Source organism: Pongo pygmaeus, chromosome 19 (assembly GCF_028885625.2).
Source record: "Pongo pygmaeus isolate AG05252 chromosome 19, NHGRI_mPonPyg2-v2.0_pri, whole genome shotgun sequence".
In the NCBI taxonomy this organism is placed as follows: domain Eukaryota; kingdom Metazoa; phylum Chordata; class Mammalia; order Primates; family Hominidae; genus Pongo; species Pongo pygmaeus.
The window spans coordinates 71,046,625-71,066,074 of NC_072392.2; the positions used below are offsets into that span (position 1 = coordinate 71,046,625).

Here is a 19,450-nt window from a genome sequence, read left to right on the forward strand (position 1 = left end):
GCAGATAACCTGCAGCATTTCCCCTCCCTCCATTCTGTAGGGCTCCACAGAGCAAAAGGGTGTAAGATGCATTTGTCTTAATGATGGCTATGGAGAGATGGTTTGTAGAGAAAAATGAACTGAAAATCAAAACATTTGTGATCAGAGTGTACCTCCACATGACTGTGTGTCACCTTTGGCCAAGACTTCTTTGTGGTTTCAGTTTCACCACAGGTAAAGGCACCAAATCTTTGAACTAGAAAGTTCTAAATTTTCTTTTAAAGAGATCTTCCTATGGGTTTGAGCACTATCGGACAGACTGGCCCTCTGGGATCAGATGGGTTTTGTGCACATGTTCCCTTATTTATTTATTTTAAGACACAGGGTCTTGTTCTGTCACCGCGGCTGGAGTGCAGTGGTGTGATCTTGGCTCACTGCAGCCTCGACCTCTCTGGCTCAAGTGATCCTCCCACCTCAGCCTTCCGAGGAGCTGGGACTAGAGGCACACACCACCATGCCCAGCTAATTTTAAAATATTTTCTGTAGAGGCGAGGTCTTGCTATGTTACCCAGGCTGGTCTTGAACTCCTGGGTTCAAGCGATCCTCCCACTACCGCCTCCCAGAGTGCTGGGATTACAGGGGCGAAGCCCCCGTACCCAGCCTCCACCACTCTCGTATTCTGTATCTTATTCCCCTGGGCGCCTCCAGCCTGGGATTGAGCCTCTGGGATTCAAACCAGGAGTCAAGTATCTGAGGTTCTTCCTTAATCTCCAGATGTCCCAACAGTCCCTTTCTCTGACAAAGTCTCCCTTTTCACGCAGGATCCTTTCCACCCCCAGCTCCAGCTGCCCGCAGTGACTCCGTGGGGTTAGCAGCCTTTGTCAGGCCTGAAATGGGCGCCTGGGTAGGACAGGGAGCCAGGTGGGACTCGCAAGGCCGCTCCGCTCTGGGAAGTGGTGCAGGCGCGCACTCTGGTGGAAAACGGCGGAGCAGCAGGCTCCGTTCCGGCTCCTACCCCGAGGCCGAAGGCCTTCCAGGTCACCCGGGAGTCTCCGCCCAATGGGGCGGCCCTGGCCAGAAGCGGAGGAGGTGGCACCCGGGACCGAGCTGGGGTCTTGGAGGGAGAGAGGGTGAGGGGAATACAGTATTGGGGGTGAGAGAAGGGTTGGACAGAAGAGGGTTGGGTATCTGGACATGCGCAGGGCCGCGGGACTCTTGGTGGGGTAGCGAGGGGGACGGTCCCACGACTGCTCCGAAGGGCTGGGACTCCCAGTGGGGGCGGGACCCTCGGAGTGCCCGCCTGCGGACTCCCAAGCCTGGAGCCTGGGGAGAGGGTGGGCACCTCCGTTCCCGCACACCCGTGCATGGTGTGTGCGCCAAGCGTCCAGGAGCCACAGCGGTGTCTTCCCTGCGCGTCTTTTACACGTGTGGGGGTAGGCGGCTCCTCGGGGCTGAGCCGTGGCCAGGGTTATGGAGAGGCCCGCCTCTCCCCAGATGGCATCGTCGAGCCCTGACTCCCCATGTTCCTGCGACTGCTTTGTCTCCGTGCCCCCGGCCTCAGCCATCCCGGCTGTGATCTTTGCCAAGAACTCGGACCGACCCCGGAACGAGGTGCAGGAGGTGGTGTTTGTCCCCGCAGGCACTCACACTCCTGGGAGCCGGCTCCAGGTGGGTTAGACTTTATGGGGTGCTGGGAGGTGTGGCAGATCTCTGCATTCTTTTAAGACCTTCTTCCCTGCTCCCCACACCTGAGAGGCTGCCAGAAGTAGTGGAAGTGCATGAGCTTTAGGTCTACCAACCTGGCCTGAGCCCATTATGTAGCCTCAGTCTACCTCAGTTTCCTCTTCTGTCAAATGGGAATGAGACCTTCCTCAAACGGATCTATAAGGTGATTGGCAGAGTGCCAGCACTTGAGGGGCCGCCCCTCTATGAGTGGACGCTTTCTTTCTCCTCCCTCACCTCCAGTGCACCTACATTGAAGTGGAACAGGTGTCGAAGACGCACGCTGTGATTCTGAGCCGTCCTTCTTGGCTATGGGGGGCTGAGATGGGCGCCAACGAGCATGGTGTCTGCATTGGCAACGAGGCTGTGTGGACGAAGGAGCCAGTTGGGGAGGGGGAAGCCCTGCTGGGCATGGACCTACTCAGGTGCAGACCCTGCCCTTCCTCATCTGCCTGACACACCAGAAATCTGGGGGCTGAGTTTTGACCTGGGCCCATCCATCCCTCCCCCAGCCTGGTTCACAGGGGCCTCCTCCTCTCTGCAGACTTTGCCCTTGTGCCTTCGTGAGGAAGGCTGCAGCAGCAGCCACCTTTGGGCCTCTCCTGGCCCAGAAATAGAGCAGTGGTTATTTATTTTCAGTTGAAATCTCACGTAGAGTCCCGATTTATAAAGCCAGTAATAGTGGATGGAGCAGCTGTGGGTGGAGAGAGGTTGGGGGCTCAGGACACTTCTCTCTCTGAAACTGTGTTTCAGGCCTTTTCATGGAATCCTCAAAGCATAGCACATGGAACCAGAGCATTGAAAGCCAGTGGCATAATTGCGTTTGATACGATCAGTGCCAGCAGATTTGCTGTGTGACTTGGGCCTATCACCAAACCTCTCCGGGCCTCTTCTGTCCCCTGGAACTTCTGCCACCAGTCATTGATCCCTCTGTCACCCTTCTGTCCCTTGGCCCTGTCTCTTGCCAGGCTGGCTTTGGAACGGAGCAGCTCTGCCCAGGAGGCCTTGCATGTGATCACAAGGTTACTGGAGCGCTATGGGCAGGGGGGCAGCTGCCTGGAGGACCCTGCATCATTCTCCTACCATAGCACCTTCCTGCTGGCTGACCGCACTGAGGCATGGGTGCTGGAGACAGCTGGGAGGCTCTGGGCTGCACAGAGGATCCAGGGTGAGGTGTTCCCTTTCTGCCAGCTTTGGAAAGTGGGAGAGATGGTAGGGGCAGGGAGGGGCCCGATCCAGGTGCAAGCCTGTCGGGACATCCAGGGAGATGGGAGATGAGCCCACTTGGGAATTCTCCTCCCCTCCCCTTCACTTGGTTAAGTTTTCCTTGTGCTATAGCCTGTTGCTTCCTCTGGGAAGCCTTCCTGGACTTCCCTGGGTGGTCAGGTTTCCTGCTTATATGCAAGCAGGTACTTCTTTCTCATCGCATGCAACACAGTTGCATGTTTACATTTATCTCTGTGATTATTTTGTCTGCCTCCCCCACCACACCGTAGGCTCCATGAGGGTAGGTCGTTCTCTTCTCCACCATGTTCTCAGCACCTCGCCCAGTGCCTGGCATAGAATAGATGCTCAATGGTAAATGAACCACTCCCCCATCTCCTCCACAGAGGGGGCCCGCAACATCTCCAACCAGCTGAGCATTGGCACAGACATCTCGGCCCAACACCCGGAGCTGCGGATTCATGCCCAGGCCAAGGGCTGGTGGGATGGGCAGGGCGCCTTTGACTTTGCTCAGGTCTTCTCCCTGACCCAGCAGCCTGCGCGCATGGAGGCTGCCAAGGCCCGCTTCCAGGCAGGGCGGGAGCTGCTGCGGCAACGGCAAGGTTAGCGAGCGGTGGAGGGGGCTGGGGGCCAGGAGGGCCACAGCAGTGCCAGCCACTCTCCCCTTCCACAGCTTCCTCCTCTACTCCTTGGCAGGGGGCATCACGGCAGAGGTGATGATGGGCATCCTCAGGGACAAGGAGAGTGGTATCTGTATGGACTCGGGAGGCTTTCGCACCACGGCCAGCATGGTGTCTGTCCTGCCCCAGGATCCCACGCAGCCCTGTGTGCACTTTCTTACCGCCACGCCAGACCCATCCAGGTGGGAAGAATGAGGGTGGGGAAGGCTGGGGAGAAGAGAGGATCTGATATATCTCCGTCCTTCCATCTGTGCCCCTCTAGGTCTGTGTTCAAACCTTTCATCTTCGGGGTGGGGGTGGCCCAGGCCCCCCAGGTGCTGTCCCCCACTTTTGGAGCACAGGACCCTGTTCGGACCCTGCCCCGATTCCAGACTCAGGTAGATCGTCGGCATACCCTCTACCGTGGACACCAGGAAGCCCTGGGGCTGATGGAGAGTGATCAGGTATCCCCCAGGGAATAGGGGCTATCCTGAGGGGATGATAGACCTCCCTCACTCCCAGTGGGACTCTGGAAATATGAGGGAACCTGGGAGTGGAAGAGATTTCAGAGCTGGGGAGAGGAGTTCCTCCCTTCAAAGCCAGCAACTGCCTTTGGGGAATGTCGGGGGGTCTCTCCTTTCTCCTGCTTGTGTGAGGTGGTACACAGTCCCCCCTTCACCTGGCGGGAAGCCTGTCCTGGACAGATTCATCTCAGCTTTCCCTTGGGGCAGGATCGGGGGCAGCAGCTCCAGCAGAAACAGCGGGATCTGGAGCAGGAAGGCCTCGAGGCCACACAGGGGCTGCTGGCCGGCGAGTGGGCCCCACCCCTCCGGGAGCTGGGCAGCCTCTTCCAGGCCTTCGTGAAGAGGGAGAGCCAGGCTTACGCGTAAGCTTCATAGCTTCTGCTGGCCTGGGGTGGACCCAGGACCCCTGGGGCCAACTGCCCTGAGTGGTGGTGAAGTTGGAGCAATCCCTTCACGCTCCTTGGCCATGTTCTGAGCGGCCAGCTTGGCCTTTGCCTTAATAAATGTGCTTTATTTTCTCTTCAGTGAACTTTATCCCAGGACCAGTGCGGGTGGGAGAGCCAAATGAGGCCCAAAGGCAGCTGTGGGCTGGCTGCGGGGCCTGTGGTTGTGTACTCATTCCTATGAGTGGGTGAGTGATGGGGACTAGGCAGGAGGACAGGGAGGGGACAGAAGCTGGCTGCTGTTGGGGATGACTAGGACCACAGCTCCTTGGTCCTTGGCTTGGACCAGGGAAGGGCACTCCCTAGGGGTGGCAGTGAGATGGCATCTTCCATGAGGTGGTGCCCGCTTCCTGCCCATGTGGGAGCCAGGAAGCCAGCGGGGGGCCTGAGGCATGCCTGCCCTGTGGGTAGCTCCCAAAAGATTCCAAACTCACTCTTTAGAATCAGGTGGCTCACTGGGCTCTGTATTTTGTTTCCTGGAGCTTTCACTGGTTGCTTCCCCTGAGATACCCCAAGTGACATGAAAAGCATACTCAGGGCCTAGAGACACTTTACTGGGGATGGGCCTCTGTCACAGGTCAGAGGTCTGAGAAGGGGGGCAGGCCCCACTCCTCTCCACTAGTAGAGAAAGGTCGACAGAGAATCATTTCTTGCTTCTCTTGGCCGTAGTTTTGGTTGTGCTGGGGGCCTCAGCCACAGAGGCCTTGGGGGCTGTGGCTGCTCGTGCCTCCTTCCTTCCCCAGAGAGAGCTTTGGTGGCCCCTGGGAATCAGACTGCATGGTTTCTTGGTGGGAAAGGAGGCCTGGGGTGAGGAGACGGCCTCAGGGACTGTCTCCTCCCCTTGCCCAGGAGTGGCAGAAGGGCTGCTGTCCCCAGCCATGGGCACCCTAGGTAGCAAGGGCAAGTCGGTGAGGGTGGGCTGCATCTCCATCCTCAGCAGGTGCTCTGTCAGGGCCGCCTGTTGCCGGTGCTCCCTGTGCCTGCTCAGCTCCTGCTCCAGCTCCTTGAGGAAGCCTGTGAGGGGCCAGGGGGTGGAGGGTACAGGGTGGGTGGAGCCCTGGGCTCGGCAGGAGGGTCCCTGGGCTCAGGGAAGTCTCTGGCTGGCCCCTTGTCCCTCGTGGGAAGGAGCCTGAGGCTGGGGCCCAGGACTGACACCTGGCTCTGGCCCAGATGTTGATCTGAACTTGGGGCTCCCCTCCCCAGACTCCACTGCCATCTTAGCTTCCCTCATGTCCCACAGGGCAGAGGTGGGCTCTGGGGAGGCTGAAAGCCTTGGAAAGCAGGGTCACCTCGTTCTGAGCAGAATGGGCCACTCAGCTCTGGGAACTCCTCATCGCTTGAGGCTTCATCCTCCTCATCCGAAATCCAGCGCTCCATCACAGGCTGCCCGTCCAGGTCCAGGAGAAGTGGCAGGGCTTCTGTCACCAGCTCGCTGCAGAGCAGAAGGAGCAGAGGTTACCCAGGAGGGCACCCTGGCGTGGAGGATGCAAAGACACGCACCACAGCACCCACACCCGGAGGGGTGGTGGCTCACGAGCTAGGTAGGAGGTGGGGGAGAAGGTGTCATGGACAGTGACCCCAGGTTTGCAGGCTGAGAGGGGCCTGGGCTGAGTTAGCAGGTGGAGCTCAGCCATGACTTTTCTTCCCACCCTCCACTCCTTACCGGTAGCCATCCTGGTTGGTGCAGCTGTTTCCAGACAGGTTGAGGATGAGAAGGCTCTGGGGGAACTCATCTGCACACGGCAAAGAGAGAGGAAATGGGGTTCTCACTTGATCTTAGCCAAAAGACCATGAAGCGATGGGAATGGGGTTCTCATACCCACTTTCTAGTCCAAAGCCAGTACCTCTAGGCACAACCCTTTGAACTCCCTTGAGGATGAAATGTGGACCTGCGGGGGCATGGCTAATAGAAGCACAGGCAGATGGGTGCAGAGGGGAGGGCAAGCCCCACAGGGGATGTGTTTGTTGAGCCAGGGCAAGTGGGTTCCTACCCAGCTTCAACGTTTCTATCAGGTTCTCAGAAAGGTCCAGAAACTGGAGGCATGGGAGGTCGAGGAGGTTTTCCACCTGCCTGATTTGGTTTCCTGCCAGAGATAGGAAGCTGTAGGAGAAGGAAGGGGTACAGAGGCAGAGCTGAATCATGGAACAGCTGGAGGAAAAGAGGAGGGCACCTGACACCGGGGCCCCTAGGCTAGGCAGCTGATGACCAGTGGGGACACATGGCCTTCTGGGGTGAGGCAATAGATCTAGGCTTGTTGGTCCTTGACTGACAAGGACCCAGGCTTGGAGAAATCTGAACCAGTTCTTTGGGGTATGGCTAGGTTCCCCCGACCCCTCTTCCCCTGCCTGAGCCCTGCCACCACATACCGCAAGGAGGGGATGCAAGCCAGGTTCTCAATTTGCTGGATCTTATTCTGCAAGAAGAAACCGAAGTGGGGAAACCAAGCTGAGATCAGATGCGTCGGGGGCCCTTTACAGGGACAGAGCCCCAAGACCATGTCTACTCCTGCAGCTGGAGATCTGGCACTTTGGGAATGATCACCCCACTCCTTGAACAGGTTGCCACTACCTTAAGAAAGATGATTTTCTTTCTCCATGTGGATGGTTAAGGGTGTAAACCTGGGGTATCTAAACCTGACTAAGTATACTCTTCTGATTCCACAACCAAAGAGTGGCCTGGGAATCAGCAAAGGAAAGCAAGAAGCCACCAGGAAAATGGAAAGGGCCTTGGTGGTGGCTTGCATACACAGAGAGAACAATGAGCATACAGGAACTTGATGGGGAAAGTTTCTATGGGGAAAGTTGAAGCGAGCTGGGAATATTCAACCAGGGAAAGGCTGAAGATCAACCAACCACCACCACCACCACCAAACAGCCTTCAAGTAGGATCTGAATGATGTAGAGGAATCTTCATAGTTTCCTCTTCTTCAAAACAGGAAATGGGCTGGAGCTATTTAACATGAAAGATTTAGAGTAGATGCCAAGAAGAACTTCTAGATCAAGAGAAGTGCCTAAAGAACAGTGGAGGGAGCACAGGTCATGTTCAGGATCTATTTTGAGGGAATTAGTCTTTCAATTCAGGACCCTATGTCATTCATCTGGGAATGGTTTAAATGAAGGTCTGCCTGCCTGAACACCAGGGAATGGGCAAGATGACCTGGTTGGCTCCTTTCAGACGAGACAGATTAGGTCCACAGGGGTCAAGGGGAGGGGAAGGGTGGAGAAAGAAGTTACCCCTTGCAGATAGAGACTGTGAAGATTCTGGAGGCCTTCTAAGTTCCTGATAGTAGTAATCCCCTCCCGGTCCAGGCGGACAGTCTGCAGTACATCAAGAGTGTGAAACCTGGGAGAAGAGTCAGTAAGGGTGGTGTTAGAGCACCACTCATGTGGTCTCTTAGCAGGGAGGATGGGAGAGAGGGAGGAGGGAAGGGGTTTCAAGGAGCGGTAGTTGACAGTGATTTTAATCAGATGTGAGAAACATCTTGACATCTTGAGGTGGTGTCTAGATCATGAAACTAGCTTGACTTGCAGACTTGTATCTCTATTGTTAGCACTGGGAAGGGTGAGAGAGAGGAGTAAGGGCCCTCTGGGAAATTGGGGATGGCAGCTTATGGTTCCTGGAGAGATTCAGAGGCAAGAGAAACCTTCCTCTGGCCAGCTTGGATGGTGGAGGCAGGGGTGGGACAGAGGTGAGACACTGCAGAAAGATCCTTCCTCACCTTCCTTTTGAGTGGTTCATGGAGGAAAAAGCACTTGTTCCATGCACCCATTCATTCATTCCACAACATTGCTGAGTGCCTACTAGAGACAAATGACAGAGTCTATGCCCACCACTATTAAAGAAGCAGGGCAGGCTGGCCATGGTGGCTTACCCTGTACTCCCAGCACTTTGGGAGGCCGAGGCAGGAGGATCGCTTGAGCCCAGGAGGTTGAGGCTGCAGTGTGCCATGATTATGCCACTGCACTTCAGCCTGGGTGACAGAGCAAGACCCTATGTCATTTAAAAAAAAAAAAAGAGGCTGGGCGAGGTGGCTCACGCCTGTAATCCCAGCACTTTGGGAGGTCGAGACGGGTGGATTGCTTGAGGTCAGGAGTTCAAGACCATGGCGAAACCCCATCTCTACTAAAAATACAAAAAAATTAGCCGGCTGTGGTGGCGCACACCTGTAGTCCCAGCTACTCAGGAGGCTGAGGCTGGAGAATCGCTTCAACCCAGGAGGCAGACGTTGCAGTGCGCCAAGATCATGCCATTGCACTCCAGCCTGCGCAACAGAGTGAGACTCCGTCTCAAAAAAAAAAAAAAAAAAAAAGAGGAAGAAGGCCAAACATCTATGACAGGTGGATAACAGAGGCAAGTACAGGGGAAAGGAAGAAGAAGGAGGAGAAGGAGGAGGAAGAAGGGAAAGAAGGAGAAAGAATAACGAAGAGGAAGAAGAAAGAAAGAAAGAAGAACAAGGCCAAGCATCTCTGACAAGTGGATAACAGAAGCAAGTACAGGGGACAAAGGGAGTACATAGGCTGTGCACTAAGTTCAGAGTAGGAGGAATCAGGGAATGCTTCCTAGAGGAGGTGACAGATGAGTAGGCATTAGCCATGAAGGTAGGGGGATACGGGGAGAAGGCATTTCAAGCAGAAGGAATAGTATGTGCTAATACAGCCCTTCCGAAACTCCGATATGCCCATGCAGATTCTAATTCAGTAGATCGGGCGGAGGGGCTGAGATGCTCCACTTCTAACAAGCCCCCTGTGATGCCAATGCTGCTGCCCTACCCCTGCACCCCCTCCCGCCCACACATACTCTGAGTAGTAAGGTACTAAGGTGTGAGTACACAGTGTGGGAAATTGTACACTTGTGGAGAGTGGCCAGAAATAAGGCTGAAAAACAGAAGTCAACTCATGCTTAGGCATTGGGATTTATTTGGGAGGAAGTTTCTATCAGTGAGTGCCTGATTAGATTTGTTATTTAAAAGGATCACTTTGGCTACTCAGGAGGCTGAAGTAGGAGGATTGTTTGAGGAGTTCAAGACTAGTCTGGCCAACACAGCAAGACCCCATCTCTAAAAAGTAATTAAAAATATTTTACTTTTTGTTTGTTTGTTTTAGATATAGGGTCTCACCCTGTTGCCCAGGCTGGCGTACAATGGCATGATCATAGCTTACTGCAGCCACAGGTACCTGGGTTCAAGTGATCCTCCTGCCTCAGCCACCTAGGACTACAGGTGTGCACCACCATGCTCAGCTAGTTTATTTTTATTTTTAGAGATAGGATTCTGTCTCTATTGCCCAGGCTGGTCTCAAACTCCTGGGCTCAAGTGATCCTCCTGCCTCAGCCTCCCAAAGTGCTGGGTGTATAGGAGAGAGGTGAACACGGCCTTATCTAAGACAGTTGAGTGAGGATGGTGAAAAAGAAATGGAATTATTTTTAAGAAGGGAAAATCAACCGGGCATTACCACTGACTGGATGTGTGGAGTAAGTAAGGACAGAGACAAAGATCAGTTGACAAATCAGTACACCTCAGGGACCTGAGTGTTTCAAACTTCTAGCACACCTTTTCTCCCCCATGCACTCACATCTTCTCTGACAGTTCCTCATCTTCAGGGAAAGTCAAGTTCCGCTTAGTGATAAGGGCTTCAGTGATGCAGACGCCCCCTTCCTCTGGACCCTGGGCTGACTTCCCTGTGAAAAGATGAGTCCAACTGTGACATTTCCTCACTCTTGGAGGCCTTACCCCGCTGTTTTCCAACTGTTCTACCCACCGTCCCACCTCCCTACTCACCTCCAGACATGATCTAAAATAAAAGGCTGCTGGTCTGAGGCGGGAGAGGAACGAAAAGGAGCCTAGCAGCCTGGGCGGCCCCTAAGGATGGCAGAACTCAGGATGGCAGGAGGAGAGAGAAACTCAGAGACTTGGGAGAGGAGGAAAAGGGGTTGATTCAGAGAAAATTGCTTGGGTGAGGTCGAAGACAACAGTAAATTGATGTGAAGGGTCTGGAGTTTGAGGGGTGTGGAGGGGCTTTGCTTGTAGCAAGCTGGGGTGTTGTGGGCAGGAATGGTTGAGAAAGGAGCAGTTCCTAGGAAGCCGGAGTCGTTGCTAAGAGACTGGACGCCGAGTGGGGAGGTAAAGGCGAGTTCCGTTGGCCCGGCTTAGCGCATGCGTGTTACAGCTACAGCCGGCGGGTACGCCCACTGCTTCCGGCCCCGGGGTTCGCTACCCCACAATCCTTAGCTCTTTCCGTCTCCACTCGGCTTCCGTCCATTCTTGCGGTGGCGATGGCTGCGGCCGTGGCGGGGATGCTGCGAGGGGGTCTCCTGCCCCAGGCGGGTAAGGAGTGGCGCAGTTCCTCACGGCGTGTCTTGCTGCCGCTCTCTAGTCCTCATCTGCCCTCCTCTACTACTGATTCTTCCCATAATCTCTGACCCCAGCTAGATCGCTGGCCTCCTTACCCCGTCCGGTTCCTTGTGACTCCAGATTGGTAATCACAGCAACAACGTCCAGCTGTTGTCTGTCTCCAGCGTTTCTTTTGCCTGGACCACTCCTCGCCCAGACCTTTGCATTATGTCTCCATCTTAATGTGTCAGCCTAAATGTCACCTCAGGTCTTCCCTTGACTCCTTAGCCCCGTCGCAATCTGTAATTTTGCATTTGTTTAGTTGCTTGTTTCCTCTATTAAACTCCGTAAGGGCAGAACCATGTCATTCAGCATAGCCAGCAGGTGGCATGGTGCTTGATGTTAGTAAGCGTGCAGTAAATATTTGTTTAATGAATGGATTTGAGCACTTAATATAGGCCAGGCACTGTGATAACTATTTTTATATGTGTTAGCTAATTTAAATCTTTTAAATCATTTAAATCTAAAGCACCCTGTGAGAAAGACATTCGCATCTCCTCTTTACAGACGCAGCAACTGAAGTTCAGACCAGTTGGGTGGCCAAGGTCACAGCTAGTAATTGGCGGAAGAGAGATTAAAATCCAGTTTCGGCTGGGCGCGGTGGCTCACGCTTGTAATCCCAGCACTTTGGGAGGCTGAGGCGGAGGGAACACCTGAGGTCAAGAAATTGAGACCAGCCTGGCCAACATGGCGAAACCCCAACTCTACTAAAAATACAAAAATGAGCTGGGTGTGGTGGCGCGTGCCTGTAGTCCCAGCTACTCAGGAGGCTGAGGCGTGAGAATTGCTTACACCCAGGAGGCAGAGGTTGCAGTGAGCCGAGATCGCGTTGCTGCACTCCAGACTGGGCGACAGAGCGAGACTCCATCTCAAAAAAAAAAAAAAAAATTCCAGTTTAATTTGATTCCAAAGCCTGCCTGCGGTCTTAACAGTTATGTTTTGTGGCTGCTGGCAATAAGACCTCTTACCCTAGCAAATATCCATACTCTCTGACTGTTAGAGCCGCCTTCTATCTGGACCTTTTTCTGAGGTCACATCCCAGTCTTGGGAATGACTGAAAGTGGAAAGTTCTAGTCTTGGCCCTTGTGTTGAGGATTAAGTGGTCACTTTGTCTCAGGGCTTTTGAGTGCCTCCCTTGTTTTCTGTGGGGTGCTCTGTAGCATTACCTGTAAACAGGAAGAGAGGAGGAAAGAGAAACTTGTCTGAGAGCTGTGAGAATGGTGTAACATTTTTTTCTCCTCTTGAAATCATAGGAGAGGCTGTCAGAGCAGCGGTTAGAGCAGTGGTTTTCAAACTTTAGCATGCGTCAGCATCACCAGGAGGGCTTGTTAAAACACTATTTGTGACCAGTCTTGGTAACATAGTGAAACCTGGTCTCTACAAAACAAAACAAAGAAAAAACACTATTTGCTAGGCTCCACCCCAGAGTTGCTGATTCAGTAGGTCTAGGCAGGGCCTGAGAATTTATGTTTATTTTTCTTTCTTTTTTTTTTTGAGACAGTCTTGCTCTGTCACCCAGGCCGGAGTGCCGGAGTGCAATGGCACAATCTCGGCTCACTGCAACCTCTGCCTCTTTGGTTCAAGCAATTCTCATGGCTCAGCCACCCGAGTAGCTGGGACTACAGGTGTGTGCCACCACGCCTGGCTAATTTTTGTAGTTTAGTTAGAGATGGGGTTTCACCATGTTGGCCAGGTTGGTCTTGAATTCCTGACCTCAAGTGAGCTGCCCACCTTGGCCTCCCAAAGTGTTGGGATTACAGGCGTGAGCCACCACACCCAGCAAAATTTCTATTTCTAACAAGCTCTCAAATGATGCTGATGTTGCTGGTTGGGGTGGAGGTGGGGCATACCTTGAGAGCCACTAGATTAGACCAGGGGTTGGCATATTATGGCAGGGCCAGTCACTGTGTTTTATAAAATTCTATTGGTACATAGCTTCTGCTATCTCTTTACATATTGTCTGTGGCTGCTTCTGGCAGAGTTGAGTGTTAGAGACAGATTACGTGGGCCCCAAACTTAAAATATTTACTGTTTGACCATTTTAAGAAAAAGTTTATTTAACCTTATCCCCTTTTTCTTTCTTTCTTTTTTTTTTTTTTTTTTTCTGAGACGGAGTCTCACTCTGTGCCCACGCTGGAGTGCAGTGGCATGATCTTGGCTCACTGCAACCTCCACCTCCTGGGTTCAAGCGATTCTCCTGCCTCAGCCTCTCAAGTAGCTGGGATTACAGGTATACACCACCACGCGTGGCTAATTTTTGTATTTTTAGTAGAGATGGGGTTTCACTGTGTTGGGCAGGCTGGTCTCGAACTCCTGACCTCAGGTGATCTCGCCTGCTTCGGCCTACCAAAGTGCTGGGATTACAGGTGTCAGCCACCGCACCCAGCCCCCCCTTTTCTTAATGTGTTCAAAATATTTTCTCCTTTGTTCTCATTTTTTTCTCACATTTCTGCACATTGAGAAGAGCTGGAGAAATGGGAGCCTCAAGAGATTAAGTAATTGACCTCGGGTCACTTACTGAAAGAGAAGAGAAGCTTTGGAAATTCAGGACTTTTGGCAGACAGTTCCTTGTCCCACTCTTGTGCTGAGTCTAGCTCTGTGAGCTGTGCTTTTCTCTGCTGGAGGGTGTGTTTTTTCTCCATCTGGGATAAACTAGGGCCTCCAAGAGGTTGCCTCTAACCATGTTGCTATATCCCCACCCAGGCCGGCTGCCTACCCTCCAGACTGTCCGCTATGGCTCCAAGGCTGTTACCCGCCACCGTCGTGTGATGCACTTTCAGCGGCAGAAGCTGATGGCTGTGACTGAATATATCCCCCCAAAACCAGCCATCCACCCATCATGCCTGCCATCTCCTCCCAGCCCCCCACAGGAGGTAAGGAGGAGTTTGGATACATGTCACTTGGTGGTGGGATGGTGGATTAAAGTAATCTTGTCTCTGGGCATGGTGAAGTAGGACACTCAGCCATTGTCACTCACGTCATTATTTCAATTTGACTGCCTGATCCAGATACTTTAAGATGAAATCCGCACTTGATTCTATATTGGCTTTTGGGCTCTGGATTGGGCGAGCCTCCTGAATTTCCTTCTTGTCTCCAAAAATGTGGGTGTGAGAGCTACCCTAGCAGGTGGGGTTGGGGAGAGAGTATCTCTCCAATCTTTTTTTTTTTTTTTTTTTTGAGATGGAGTATTGCTCTTGTTGCCCAAGCTGGAGTGCAATGGCGCGATCTTGGCTCACTGCAGCCTCCGCCTTCTGGATTTAAGTGATTCTCCTGCCTCAGCCTCCTGAGTAGCTGGGATTACAGGCGTGCGTCACCATGCCTGACTAATTTTTGCATCTTTAGTAGAGACGGGGTTTCACCATGTTAGCCAGGATGGTCTTGATCTCCTGACTTCGTGATCTGCCTGCCTTGGCCTCCCAAAGTGCTGGGATTACAGGCATGAGCCACCCCGCCTGGCCTTTTTTTTTTTTTTTCATGAGACAGAGTCTCATTCTGTCACCCAGGCTGGAGTGCAGTGGGACATTCTTGGCCCATTGCAAACTCTGCCTCCTGGGTTCAAGTGATTCTTTGCCTCAGCCTCTTGAGTAACCGGGATTATAGGTGCATGCCACCATGCTCAGCTAATTTTTTGTATTTTTAATAGAGACGGGGTTTCGCTATGTTGGCCAGGCTGGTCTCGAACTCCTGACCTCAAGCAATCCGCCTGCCTTGGCCTCCCAAAGTGCTGGGATTTAGGCATGAGCCACTGTGCCCAGCCAAATTTCTCAATTTTAAACTAACACTGCAAAAGAGTTATATTTATGATTGGCAAAATAATTCAACATGAGTATAGTATCAGATTGATAATTGAAGTAATTTTAGCAATATTATTGTCAAGCACTGTTGACTGAGGCAGACTGCAGGCCTGTTTTCGGGGGAGTGGAACTGAGCATCCTCAGGTTTGAAAAACACTGCTAAAGACTGCAATTATCTAATGAAAGTGAAAAGGTTAGAGTAGTGGGAGATGTTACATGTCTCTGAGAGTCAGAGGCCCAATTATCCTACTTGTTCCCCAATATTTTGCACATCTGGACATCACTGGAAGCCCTAGAACCTACCACAGAGGGAGCAGGGTTGCCAGGAGAAGTGACAGCTGATGTACCCTTGGTCATTGCTTTCCAACTTCAGGAGACAGGCCTCATCAGGCTTCTCCGCCGGGAGATAGCAGCAGTTTTCCAGGACAACCGAATGATAGCCGTCTGCCAGAATGTGGCTCTGAGTGCAGAGGACAAGCTTCTTATGCGACACCAGCTGCGGAAACACAAGATCCTGATGAAGGTCTTCCCCAACCAGGTAGGGAGCAGGCCCCTTGGCATGGGTTGCCCATCTTCCCCCCACCCCCACCAGACTCAGACCTCACCATCTGCTCCCCAGTGATGATACTTCTTACTCCTCCTCTCCATGAGTCACCCTCTAATCTGGTGTCTAACCTATGATTAGGGGCTGAGAAGACCCTTAGGTTGCACCCTCAGCCTAATGTGGCCCATGACCCACGAGGTAGCTCTTCCTCCCACTTGTCCCTGATAAGCCATTTTTTCCTGCTGTCCCAGGTCCTGAAGCCCTTCCTGGAGGATTCCAAGTACCAAAATCTGCTGCCCCTTTTTGTGGGGCACAACATGCTGCTGGTCAGTGAAGAGCCCAAGGTCAAGGAGATGGTACGGATCTTAAGGACTGTGCCATTCCTGCCGCTGCTAGGTGAGCAAGCACCCCTGCCAGTTAGGGGTGGGGTGAAGAGGGGCCTGCTGCCATCTGCTAGGCTTGTCTTGGTAAAACCGTGAACGTTCTTGGAGAGAGCATCCTTTCACGGATGGAGCCTGAGTAAACAGCACATTTATTGAGGGCCGACTGTCACTCCCACACCTGTGTTGTCTCACTACCGCAGGTCACTTCTGCACTGGAGGGAAGACTAGGAAAGGCAGACATGGAGCAGGGAGAGAAAATTCAGATGCCTTGAGTCTAACAGTAGGGTAGTAGGTGCTGAAACCCTTACAGATGAAGGTATTTAAAACAAGTAGCCCAAGTAAAGGGTGCCGAGGGCCAGTGACCAGTGTTTCCCAGACTCCCCTGATGCTGACTCACTTAAGGGGCAGAGAATACTGCACATGTCCCTTGGAAATCCAGATTTCACAGGTCTCTGTAGGGAGGGGGCGGGACAGGAATCTGATTTCTTTTTTTTTTTTTTTTTTTGAGATGGAGTCTCCCTCTATCACCCAGGCTGGAGTGCAGTGGCACAGTCTCAGCTCACCGCAACCTCTGTCTCCTGAGTTCAAGCAATTCTCCTGCCTCAGCGTCTCAAGTAGCTGGGATTACAGGCACCTGCCACCACGCCCAGCTAATTTTTTTTTTTTTGTGTATTTTTAGTAGAGATGGGGTTTCACCGTGTTGGCCAGGCTGGTCTCGATCTCCTGACCTCAGGTGATCCACCACCTCAGCCTCCCAAAGTGCTGGGGTTACAGGCATGAGCCACTGCTCCCAGCAATTTTAATATCCCCTCAACACTCCATGATATTTATTCAATTTTTTAATTGTAAAATACACAAAATTTGCCATCTTAACCATTTAAAAATGTACAGTTCAGTGTTAAGTACATTCATAATGCTATACAACATCACCACCGTCCATCTCCAGAATGTTTTATCTTCTAACAATGAAACTCTGCACCCATTAAACAATAGTTCCCCATTACTTCCCTCCATTCCATGATTCAGGGTCTCACTCCCATTGCCCAGGCTGGAGTGCAGTGGTCCTGTCATGGCTCACAGCAGCCTGGACCTCCTTGGCTTAATCCATCCTCCCACCTTAACTTCCTAAGTAGCTGGGACTACAGGCGCATGCCACCATGTCCAGCTAATTTTTGTATTTTTTGTATTTGTATTCACCATGTTGCCCAGGCTGGTCTTGAACTGCTAGGCTCAAGCAGTTATCCCCCCTTGGCCTCCTGAAGTGTTGGGATTACAGGCATTAGCCACTGCATCCAGCCTGATTCTTTGTTTTTTTGAGATGGAGTTTCACTCTTGTTGCCCAGGCTGGAGTGCAATGGCGCAATCTCAGCTCACTGCAACCTCTGCCTCCCGGGTTTAAGCGATTCTCTTGCCTCAGCCTCCCAAGTAGCTGGGATTACAGGCGCTTGCCACCATGCCTGGCTAATTTTTGTATTTTCAGTAGAGACGGGATTTCACCATGTTGGCCAGGCTCATCTCAAACTCCTGACCTCAGGTAGATCCACCCACCTTGGTCTCCCAAAGTGCTGGGATTACAGGCCTGAGCCACCATACCCGACCTCATCCTGATTCTTTTTTTTTTTTTTTTTGAGACGAAGTTTCGCTCTTGTCACCCAGACTGGAGTGCAATGGCACGATCTCAGCTTACTGTAACCTCTGCCTCCCAGGTTCAAATGATTCTCCTGCCTCAGCCTCCCGAGTGGCTGGGATTACAGGCGCTCGCCACCACGCCTGGCTAATTTTTGTATTTTTAGTAGAGACGGGGTTTCTCCATGTTGGCCAGGCTGGTCTCGAACTCCTGACCTCAGGTGATCTGCCTGCCTCGGCCTCCCAAAGTGCTGGGATTACAGGCATGAGCCATCACACCTGGCCGCCTGATTCTTATTTACAAGGAAGTTTAGGAAACACTGACTTAATAGGGGTCAGGGCCAGGTGGATATATTAAGAGTTTTCTGAGGGAAGAGTGAAGAAGTAGGGATCGATCCCAAGCGGAGTGGGTGTGGTGTGGGGCACAGTGGAACCCAGGTCCTGGGGAAGGCAGGATTTTGAGAAGGGCAATGGAGAGCAAGTTCCTAGGGTCAGAACATTGTTTTCAGAGAAGAAAGGCATCTGCAAGGAGCCCAACTGACCCTGTGTTCTTCCAGGTGGCTGCATTGATGACACCATCCTCAGCAGGCAGGGCTTTATCAACTACTCCAAGCTCCCCAGCCTGCCCCTGGTGCAGGGGGAGCTTGTAGGAGGCCTCACCCGCCTCACAGCCCAGACCCACTCCCTGCTCCAGCACCAGCCCCTCCAGCTGACCACTCTGTTGGACCAGTACATCAGAGAGCAACGCGAGAAGGATTCTATCATGTCGGCCAATGGGAAGCCAGATCCTGACCCTGTTCCGGACTCATAGCCAGCCTGTTTAGCCAGCCCTGCACATAAATACACTCTGCCCTATTGGCTGTGCTCTCCTCCATGGGAGATGTGGAAGAACTTGGGGTCGGGGAGTGCGTTTGTCACTTGGTTTTCACTAATAATGATATTGTCAGGTATAGGGCCACTTGGAGATGCAGAGGATTCCATTTCAGATGTCAGTCACCAGCTTCGTCCTTAGTTTTCCCAACTTGGGATCTGATAGGAGCAGAGTCTCTCTCTATTCTCCAGGTCCAAAGCAGAGATCCTGAAAAGATAAGGCTATTATCCCCTGCCTCCTTGGTCACTGCCTCTTGCTGCATGGGCTCCTGAGCCCACCCCCTTGGGGCACAACCTGCCACTGCCACAGTAGCTCAACCAAGCAGTTGTGCTGAGAATGGCACCTGGTGAGAGCCTGCTGTGTGCCAGGCTTTGTGCTGAGTGCTGTACATGTATTAGTTCCTTTACTCCTGACCACATTGTGCCCATTTCACAGAGAAGGAGCAGAGAAATTAAGTGGCTTGCTCAAGGTCATGCAGTTAGTAAGTGGCAGAACAGGGACTTGAACCAAGCCCTCTGCTCTGAAGACCACGTCCCTAATTTCTACACTAGAGTTTCCTTATCAGGTTACCCAGAAGTGGGTCCCATCCACCATCCAGGGGTGCTTGGATGTTAGTTCTCTGCCCTCGAGGTGTACGCTGTGGAAAGTTTGGGAGCACTGCTTTATAATAAAATGAAATACATTCTACTTCCTTTATTTTGTGGTTTACACGGTTGTCCTCCCTATAAACTTACTCAGGGGCTTCTCTGTCATCTGACTTTCCTCACTCTCGCTTCCCTTCCTAGGAAAATCCTCTTCCCCTATACCTGTCCCACGAATGGCATCCCGTGCATGCTTGCCCTGTTAAAGGCAGCTGACAGCTGTACCCACTAGCTAATGTGTCTCTGGTGGTTCTGGACAAAAGGCCTGTGGGAAAACTAGGATTCTCTATTAATGGGGAATTCTGAGAGCTCTAGGGTAGGAGGCCTCATGCAAGTCTTCATGAACCAGAAATTCCTAATAAAGGAGATGGGATGCTTAACTCGGAGTCCACCATCATCCCTGATTGGAGCACATTCTGGGTGGATGCAGGGGTGACCCGGGGAAGGTGGCTGTTCAACATTCCTTCTCGGACTTGAAGCAATGCCACCGCTTCCTTAGTCTTGGACAGGCACTGTCTGGCAGGGATGATCTGCAGCAGCTCTTTTGTGGCCTGGGCCAGGACCAGCTTCCCACAGTGCCTCGCCATGTGCTGTATGCCCAGGGCTGTTCAATCACTGGGAAGTGGCTTAAAAGGCTCTTGGGGCTCCTGG

The 19,450-nt window shown here is 52.5% G+C and overlaps 3 protein-coding genes across 7 annotated transcripts; 2 read left to right on the forward strand and 1 right to left on the reverse strand.

The window, feature by feature from the left end:
• The first annotated feature begins 971 nt into the window (after window positions 1-971).
• SCRN2 (secernin 2) lies at window positions 972-4,626 on the forward strand. 3 transcript variants are annotated; one of them, XM_054456036.2, is made up of 8 exons: window positions 972-1,109; window positions 1,474-1,647; window positions 1,945-2,126; window positions 2,670-2,869; window positions 3,312-3,527; window positions 3,622-3,787; window positions 3,868-4,048; window positions 4,316-4,626. In XM_054456036.2, the coding sequence occupies exons 2-8, from the start codon at window positions 1,474-1,476 to the stop codon at window positions 4,472-4,474; spliced, it is 1,278 nt and encodes a 425-aa protein (XP_054312011.1). In that variant the 5' UTR covers window positions 972-1,109; the 3' UTR covers window positions 4,475-4,626. The 3 variants fall into 3 exon arrangements, with proteins under 3 accessions (XP_054312011.1, XP_054312009.1, XP_054312010.1); XM_054456034.2 differs by having other exon boundaries at window positions 1,044-1,647; XM_054456035.2 differs by lacking the exon at window positions 972-1,109 and having other exon boundaries at window positions 1,158-1,641; window positions 1,939-2,126.
• On the reverse strand, window positions 4,599-10,776 carry LRRC46 (leucine rich repeat containing 46). 3 transcript variants are annotated; one of them, XM_054456037.2, is made up of 8 exons: window positions 10,329-10,776; window positions 10,123-10,228; window positions 7,786-7,894; window positions 6,919-6,965; window positions 6,543-6,652; window positions 6,215-6,284; window positions 5,841-5,983; window positions 4,599-5,565 (listed from the first exon to the last, which is right to left on the reverse strand). In XM_054456037.2, exons 1-8 carry the CDS (start codon window positions 10,336-10,338, stop codon window positions 5,195-5,197), a joined length of 966 nt encoding a protein of 321 aa, XP_054312012.1. In that variant the 5' UTR covers window positions 10,339-10,776; the 3' UTR covers window positions 4,599-5,194. The 3 variants fall into 3 exon arrangements, with proteins under 3 accessions (XP_054312012.1, XP_054312015.1, XP_054312013.1); XM_054456038.2 differs by having other exon boundaries at window positions 5,002-5,565; window positions 10,101-10,228; window positions 10,329-10,718; XM_054456040.1 differs by lacking the exon at window positions 10,329-10,776 and having other exon boundaries at window positions 4,607-5,565; window positions 10,101-10,230.
• MRPL10 (mitochondrial ribosomal protein L10) lies at window positions 10,704-18,845 on the forward strand. Its single transcript, XM_054456041.2, has 5 exons — window positions 10,704-10,874; window positions 13,644-13,813; window positions 15,108-15,272; window positions 15,530-15,674; window positions 17,845-18,845. The coding sequence occupies exons 1-5, from the start codon at window positions 10,823-10,825 to the stop codon at window positions 18,096-18,098; spliced, it is 786 nt and encodes a 261-aa protein (XP_054312016.1). The 5' UTR covers window positions 10,704-10,822; the 3' UTR covers window positions 18,099-18,845.
• The last annotated feature ends 605 nt before the right edge of the window (window positions 18,846-19,450 follow it).